The sequence below is a fragment of the Polyergus mexicanus genome, unplaced genomic scaffold (assembly GCF_030449975.1).
Source record: "Polyergus mexicanus isolate NDT 795.1 unplaced genomic scaffold, iyPolMexi1.0 SCAF_25, whole genome shotgun sequence".
NCBI lineage: Eukaryota > Metazoa > Arthropoda > Insecta > Hymenoptera > Formicidae > Polyergus > Polyergus mexicanus.
This window is the reverse complement of record NW_027223345.1, coordinates 1709645-1718717: the sequence shown is the minus strand read 5'-3', so window position 1 is coordinate 1718717 and position 9073 is coordinate 1709645. Positions and strand designations below refer to the sequence as shown.

Sequence of the window (9073 nt, the reverse complement as noted above, 5' to 3'; positions counted from 1 at the left end):
AAGCAGTGGTATCAACGCAGAGTACTAAAATTATTAAATCAGTGGTGAGCATATTGAACAATATACTATATCGACACAGGAGCTACCAGAAAATAAGGCAAGTAAAATCTGTAACCTGTAATCTTTATGAAATAGTTTTTGCTTGAATATGTAGTACATATTTACATAATTATTCATGTGTTAAACATTACAAAATAATACATACATTCAATCAGCTATGCCGAAGCGTAAATATCTGTCTTCGCATATTTCAACGAGATATCGCCGTAAATTAATTAGAGAAGAGAGTGATGAATTATTTCCACTTATTTGTAATGAAAAACCTAGAGTAAATTCGTGCGTAATTGTAAGTAATTCCGCTTTAAATAATGACAATGATAAAATTGTACATGTCAATATCAATAACGCTCTTTCCGAAATTGTACAAGAGACAAAAAATTTACCATTTTCCGATGAAACGAATATTTCCGAATCTGATGCTTCTTTGAACAATATATTTTCGCACGAAACTTTAATAAGAGAGAATAATAATTCAGAAAAAGAAAACAATGATTTTGAGGCATTCTTAGTACAATGGGCTATCACGTATCGTATTTCTCATGTAGCTTTATCACATTTATTATCTGGTTTAAAAAAAGTACATCAATTTTTTTTTAATTTACCAAAATGTGCAAAGACATTACTACGTACACCACGATCTTCTGTTATTACTGACATATTTCCTGGTCAATATTGTCATTTTGGTATTGAACATGGTGTTCTACAATTTTTATCTACAAGTAATAGTACAGTTTCATCTTCTATTCAGATTCAAATCGGTATTGATGGTGTGCCGATATCTCGATCCAATTCAAATCAATTATGGCCCATTTTAGGTCGAATCATGCCTTATGGAAAAGTATTTCTAATTGGTTGCTATTTTGGCAAAACCAAACCAGCGGATGCAAATGAATTTTTAAAACAATTTATAAAAAATATAAATATTTTGATTAATAAGGGCATAACTAATAACAATGAAACAACATTTCCAGTGTCAATACATTCTATCATATGTGATGCTCCTGCTAAATCTTTCATTACACTTACTAAAGGACATAGTGGTTATTTTAGCTGCACAAAATGTACAATTGAAGGTGAATTCATCGCTAACAGAATTTGTTTTCCCAATTCTGACTGGCAAAAAAGAACAGACGCTAATTTTCGTAATCAAACTCAAGAAGAATATCATCTCGGTCGTTCTATTTTATTAAACATTCCAAATTTTGACATTGTATCTCAAATTCCATTAGATTACATGCATATGATATGCATTGGCGTTGTTAGGAAGTTGATAAAATTATGGATAAGTGGTCCTCTTAAAGCTAGATGTTTATCCTCGCAACGAATAAAAAATGTTTCTCAATTTCTTCTCGATATTAGGCATCTTATTCCAAAAGAATTTGCAAGAAGACCGCGAGAAATTCAAGATTTTGCACAGTGGAAAGCAACCGAATTAAGACAATTTTTGTTATATACCGGTCCTGTTATATTACAAAAAGAAGTAAATCCTGATATATTTTCAAATTTTCTTACTTTACATGTTGCTGTTCGGATTTTATGTCAAAATAATAGTACAGTTGAATATATTGAATATGCGAATAAATTATTGAAACATTTTGTTGAATGTTTTATCAAAATTTACGGGCCCGAATTTGTATCCCATAATGTTCACGGTCTTCTTCACATAACTGACAGCGTAAAACAATTTGGGCCATTAGATACTTTTAGTGCCTTTCCATTTGAAAATTTTATGAAAGAATTAAAATCTCTTTTGAGAAAATCTGAGAAACCATTAGAGCAAATTAGCAATCGTTATGCGGAAATGAGTTTTTATAAAATCAAATCTGACGATGCAGATATATCAAAAATAAGTGTAAAGAATTCACACGAAAAAGGACCGTTGATATCAGGTTGTTTCAATCCACAATTTTTGAAGGTTGAATTTCCCCATTTTATTATTTCAATCAAATCTTCTGATAATTGTTGTCTCATAGAAAAAGATATTGTCTGTTTGGAAAATATCGCAACGTCGAGTGAAGGTAATTATATTGCAATAGGTCGTAAATTCAAAATTGTTGAAGAACTTTATAATAATCCATGCAGTTCTATTCATTTGGGTATATTTAAAGTAAGTCAATTATCTGACATTCAAACCTGGCCTTTGCATAAAATCAGTCATAAATTCGTAAAATTGCCATACAGGAATGAAAGATATTTCGCAGTAATACCGCTTATAAGCACTACATATTAATAATATTTGTATATTGCGCTTTAATTTGTTTAATAAAAAATTAAAATAAATTCTGACAATAAAAGCAAAATAAAATATGACAATAAAATAAAAAATTAAAATGATTTCTGATACACAATAATCTATACAAATTGAAATCTTGTTTACAATATTACTCGTAGAAGCTCTTTTGTATAATTTCACAGGAAGATGTCGAATCGAGGATTTATCGTCGTAGAATTCTCCGATGGTATCCAAGTAATACCCAAAATTTGGTTACAAAGTGAGGATGTATGCAAATATCCTTCACATTTCAAAACGGATTTAAGACTGCGAAAGGCAATTGAAAAAGAGGAAATACCAAATTCTGATTGGCCTTCCTTTAAAATTAATCGGATTTTTGGCGAGTATTGTAAGTATTTCAATAAAATAGCTTTTATTGCTGTTAAGTTTTACCTATTCATAATACTAAATGTTTACAACATTTTCAGCGTCTTTACAAAAGGCTGATGCGAAAGCAGAAAAGGCCTTATACACGTCAGATATGGATACTGAGAAAGAAGCTAAATCTTATAGAAAATATAGAGCGAGGAAAGTTTTATCTTCATCCGAAAGCGAAGAAGAGTCATGCACAAGTGCAATTTCGCCACCTGCTCCATGTCCTCCTGCAAAACGTAATTATAAACAATTCTAATCGCGTATATATATATATATATATATATATATATATATATATATATATATAAAATTCATATATATCTCTCTTATATTTTAACATTATATTTTGTTTTATCAATATGAAAGGTCAACGACTGTGCAATACAAACGAAACAGTACAATGTGAAAGTGCATCCATTACACGTTCTTGGGATTCTGCAAAAAAATACAAAGTATCATCACAAATTTCAAACTTGAGCTCCTACTCATCATCTTTGCAAGGTGAGCAAATTTATTACATATCTCCATGTAACAATGCATATAATATTATATAAAATTTCATACTTATAATTAATATTATCAGTAAGTATAAATTTAAAAATGTATACATAATTTTTTACACATACAATATTTAAAATAATACATATACAATATTAATAATATTTTAAAAATTGTGTGCCTACATATTCTATCTATACATATATGGATATACGACGAAATATACATATATGTATATATAGAATAATATATATATGTACTATACTCATATAGTTTACATATATAACTTGTCAAAATTCCATTTTCTTTCTAACTCCTATTTTGAATGCTAAATGTATTTATAATATATTTTATGTGCAGATGCGAATGATTATGGTACTTTGTACGAAAGAGATGAAGAAGCGCTTAACATTGCTACAAGAGAGAAAAATCGAGACAATTCAATACGCCGACATATGAATAAAATGGAGGAAGTTGGTCGATCTAACTGTACGCAAGGAAACCAATATATAAAGGAAAAGGAAAATAATAATTTAAATCATCAATTTTCACAAGCTGCGATTGGTAAGTAAATGTAATGCATATAAATATAATATATACACACATACACACGCCCACACACACACACACCACGCGCGCGCGCGCGCACGCCATTAATTTTATACATATATATTTCATATTTATCATTAATATTATCAGCAATTATAAATTTAAAAAAGTATACATAATTTTTTACATACAATATTTAAAATAATACATATACAATATTAATAATATCTTAAAAATTGTGTGCCTACATATTTTATATATACATATATGGATATACGACGAAATATACATATATGTATATATAGAATAATATATATGTGTGCACTCATAAAGTTTACATATATCTTGTCAAAATTCAATTTTTCTTCTAACTTCTATTTTGTATGCTAAATGTATTTATAATATATTTTATGTGCAGATGCGAATGGTTATGGTATTTTGTACGAAAGAGATGAAGAAGCGTTTAACATTGCTACAAGAGAGAAAAATGGAGACAATTTAATACACCGACATATTAATAAAATGGAGGAAGTTGGTCGATCTAGCTGTATGCAAAGAAACCGATATGTAAAGGAAAAGGAAAATGATGATTTAAATCATCAGTTTTCACAAACTGCAATTGGTAAGTAAATGTAATGCATATAAATATAATATGAACACACACACACATACGTACGAACACACATGCACGCACGCACACACGCACACGCATACGCACACGCATGCACCATTTATTATATATATATGGACCGTTTATTTTGAAAGTGGTGCGAGTCCATTTTCTTTTGTTTCGAGAAAATTAAATGTTAGCAGATCTGACAATTAAAAAATATAGGTTAATTATGTGAAGTCTGGGAATGTTTGTACTAATTTATCAATATGTAATTTGATTATATAAATTTCTTTTAGGCGAATTTAACTAAAATAATATATATTTCCAGGCTGCAAATGGACTTACACCACTTTCATAATTAGTCAATTGTAAATATCATTTAATTTCAATTTTGAAATAACAAATATCACTTAAAATATATTTCATATTAATCCAATTTTGTTTATAAATAATAACAAGAAATAAAATAGAATTTGTATTTTTTATTTTGAACGTTAATTATATTTATATATTGTTAAACTTAACACAAGATATTGGTATTATTAATTATTTATGCTCTTCATGTGGCAGTGTTTTGAAATATTCATGATGCACAGGAGGTATATAAGGTAATAGCTGCTGCATATCCTTATATTTTTCGTATGTAATAGGCCTGGCATCGTGATGGAAATTGGACTTACACCACTTTCATAATCAATGGTTACGCAATTTCTTTTACCGGCCAATTTTAAATTGAACAAAGCATTGGCATTTTTTAAGATATTAAATACTAACTAGTTATAAACAAAAAATTTACACTAAATTAAGAATAAATTACGTCATATCTCATTTTTTTAAAAAAAGGACTTACACCACTTTCAAAATAAACGGTCCATATATATATATTTGAAATAAATGGTGTACATATAGAAATTTTGCAACTGTAATAGAGTTTAGCAATTGTGTATTGTGAGCAGATTTAGCAATTGTAAGGCCTTTATTTATACGTGTTAAATTGTTTTCTATACAAATTTAAAAATAATAGGTATTACAACTTTTACCTATTTCTAAAATTTTTAATAAAATCTATTATTATTATTATTTTTTTATAGTTTTATATAACTTTTATATAATAGATATGCGAAAGATAACAATAATAATAAATATTTTCATATAGAACTATCAATTTAAAAAAAAATGCAATAATCTACATTTTTCTTTCATTAGTAAAATTGTATAGTATATCGAAATATAATATATGTTCTTGTCTGCTATATTTTTTGAAAAAGCAACGTATGTAATGCCACTAATTTATATGTTTTATATACAATTTATATATTTAATTTACTATACTTATTACATTTTATTATATTATTATATACATTTATATACATTTATTTATATATATTATATACATGTATATGCTATTTATACATTATAAGTGTATATATATATATATATATATAACCGTTTATTAATAATAAATGCTATTTACAGTGGATCATTTCAAGAGATTAACAAGAGAAATAGTGACTATAAAATATGATATGAGACAAGCATTGAGCTTATTAGATATTTTAGTTGAAAGAACTAATAAAAGCACAGAATGTGCAAGTACGAAATTTTCTTTTGGTGACGCTGAAAATCGGTTTCCGTTGCAAACTGTAGCCCAATTAGCGGAAGTTGAGGAGATTTTGAAAGTTTCAGATTCCCAACATAACACTGAAATAGTAAGTTAACGCATATAAATTTATATACAATATAATAGTCATATATATATATATATATATATATATATATGTATTTCACAATTATTATCAAATCTTTTATAAGTACATTATATAATCAATCTTAGGTAAACTTTTCCACAGTAAAAACATTGTATGTCCTTTTCAGAAATTTTAATCCCTATTTTAATTTTATACATATAAATAATCCCAATTAAAATAATTAAGCGTAAAAAGCTGTTTTTTTTTACTTATAAGATTATCACATTTCATGAGATGTATTAATCATTTAAAATTATTATTAATTATTTATTAGATATTATCAGAGATATTAATCACTTAAAATTGCTATAGAAAATGATTGAAGATTGTTAAGAAAAAGACATTACTTTATTTAATCTAATAATATATTACTTTTACTCTTACCTTATAGCGCGTATATATCAAATCTATCGGAGGAACATGCGTCGATGATGCCGTAAAGAGAACGTTGTATAAAACATTCTCAAATAAATTGGCGGAGAAATATAACTGGGAAGGCCGACGCGGAAAAGAGCCACTGCATAAATTGGAACTAATAAAAGTTATTTTCAGTAAGTTTGTTTATATGTAAATACAACTGCAAAATATCTTCTGTTAGAAGATATTTTATTTTTTTTCCTCTCTATATGCGTGTAAAAATGACAGCTAATTAGTTTCAATAACTTGCCATGGAACATTCTGTATCATATATACCCAGTCAGCCAGGTCTGTTCTAACAGATATTGCCAAGTGCTTGCTACAAATTATTGTCAGCAAAAAGGCTACAAATTTGGTACAAGAGTTGTTATTACCGATTAAGCTGGCAGATTGCCGCCAAGAATCAAGCAAAGCTTTCTAACATAACTACACAGCAAATTGGCGACAGAAACCGAGCAAAGCTTGCTGACATGACTGACATCAGATTGTCGGCAAAAACTGAGCAGGATCTAGAGTGCGCAATCTGATGGCAAATTGGCAGCAAAAACCGAACAAAATCTGCAGCTTATTACAAAGTATTATAAAATAGTTCAGTCGCTTATCGCTATGCGGCGCGTTATTCATTATCTATACCCGTATTCAAATTCTTGTCATGAGTGTATATAAAGTCTACAAAATCCTAATAATATTATAATATATATATTTCTATCAGTTCAATTTTTGACATAATTCTTATACAGGAAATTCAGATATTGAATTGATTTTTGGCAAATCGGACAGATAATTGTTCGATTTTCACTTATTCAAACAATTTCTGTCCAAAAAGATCTTTAATTTTATAAATTAAGTTATTTGAATTTACTTATATGTTTTAACATATTAATATATGATTTTATATAATGTCTAATTATCTAATGGTCATTTTATGACCAAAACTTATCATCATTTTGTTACTTAGGGTTAAGGCTTTAAATCTATTTAAATATATACTTTTATATGAATGGCCAAAAGCTGCAGAATTTGTTCGGTTTTTGCTGACAATCTGCTATCAGATTGTCTTGCGCAGATCTTGGTCGATTTTTGCCATCAATTTGACGTCAAATCATGTCAAGCTTTGCTCGGTTTTTGCCGTCAATTTGCTGTCAGGTTATGTCAACAAGCTTTGTCACCAAAACACAAGCTTAATGCGGACACAGATGGCACTGGATTTGTTACCAAGTTTTGAGCGAATTTGATGCCAATTTGGCAACAATTTGTTATCAAATTGCTTACTGGGTAGATATATTTATGATTATTACTTTAATCAAATTTAAAAAGTTTTTGATGAATTAAATTTTATTTCCATTTTTACATTGTATAACTTAGAAATAATTATTAAACAAAGATAATACACTATGAATTACTATAGTCATCAATCAATTAGTATAGAAGAAAAAGTTAAAATAATGAAAATATTTTTAGGATCCATACTTCACAATATCCCAGATTCCGATCAGGGCAAAATACAACGAAGGGTTATGGAGTGGTTTCGACATTCAAAAGCGAGACATGAAAATGAGAAGAAGCGGACCCATAGATGCGAAGGCAACGTTTCTAATTTATCAGAATAAAGAACTGGAAAGGTATATTAATAATGTCAAAAGGTATGAAATATTAATTAATTTAATCATTACTGGCAACATATTACATACAAATTCTATTGTACGTTGTGTTATAGAATTATTTGCATATTTCGCAGTTATTTTCACTTGCAATAATGTACGTAAGTTCGTTTTCAGCTCTTTTTATGAAACAGTCACTGATGAAATGCGATGTGCAAGTTTCCAATAGCTTATTATATCGCAAGTCTGAGACTTCCTAAAAAAAAAAAAAAATTAATACAAGATATGAGTAGATATAGCGAAAAGATAAGAAGGGGAGAAATATATTATTGTTTTAACACACAATTTTCTAAACTCGTATTCAGAATAATGTTTATTTTTTATATGTTTAGATTTTTATATGTATCTATACTCACTATTCACGCTCATCACTGTCTCATATTGAAATTAAATTTGCATGGCTCTTTAATTATAGATTATTTCCGACACTATTTGTACACTACTATTGCTTATGTTTCTGTAAAAGCCATTGGCTTTAAGTAGAATGGACTGGGTTTTGATATTCACTGCTAATATTGAAAATCAATAGTATATGTTATGTAAATTATAAATTTTCAGTATTGAGAGCCATTAGAAAAATATAAAAACAGTAAGATTTAGACGGTAAACAAATTGATCAATCACAATTGAGTACTCTCGAAATAACCCTAGTGAATCTCGATTATGATTGGTCAATTCGCTTACTGTCTAAAAATAAGCCTATTATAATAGATTTTACATATGTTTCAGATGTGCATGGACAATTTACATCCACATTTTAATTAATAATAAAAGTTATATAGTTTTTCGAGTTACGCGCATTATAAATATATTAAGATTGCATATAATAATCGAACATATGCATCTGTGTTAATAAAAATTTTTATTTTATGAAATTTTT

The 9073-nt window shown here is 27.9% G+C and overlaps 1 protein-coding gene across 1 annotated transcript; it reads left to right on the top strand.

Annotated features, from left to right (window-relative positions):
- The first annotated feature begins 2306 nt into the window (after positions 1 to 2306).
- On the top strand, positions 2307 to 8142 carry LOC138943048 (uncharacterized). The gene is made up of 7 exons (XM_070313566.1): positions 2307 to 2681; positions 2761 to 2943; positions 3074 to 3208; positions 4173 to 4376; positions 5844 to 6076; positions 6507 to 6666; positions 7994 to 8142. The coding sequence occupies exons 1-7, from the start codon at positions 2480 to 2482 to the stop codon at positions 8140 to 8142; spliced, it is 1266 nt and encodes a 421-aa protein (XP_070169667.1). The 5' UTR covers positions 2307 to 2479.
- Positions 8143 to 9073: the final 931 nt, after the last annotated feature.

Coding starts and splice junctions, on each gene's coding strand:
- LOC138943048 (XM_070313566.1), top strand. CDS start 2,480: ATGTCGAATCGAGGATTTATCGTCGTAGAATTCTCCGATGGTATCCAA. Junction 2,944..3,073: donor TCCATGTCCTCCTGCAAAAC/GTAATTATAAAC, acceptor TCAATATGAAAG/GTCAACGACTGTGCAATACA. Junction 6,077..6,506: donor CCCAACATAACACTGAAATA/GTAAGTTAACGC, acceptor CTTACCTTATAG/CGCGTATATATCAAATCTAT.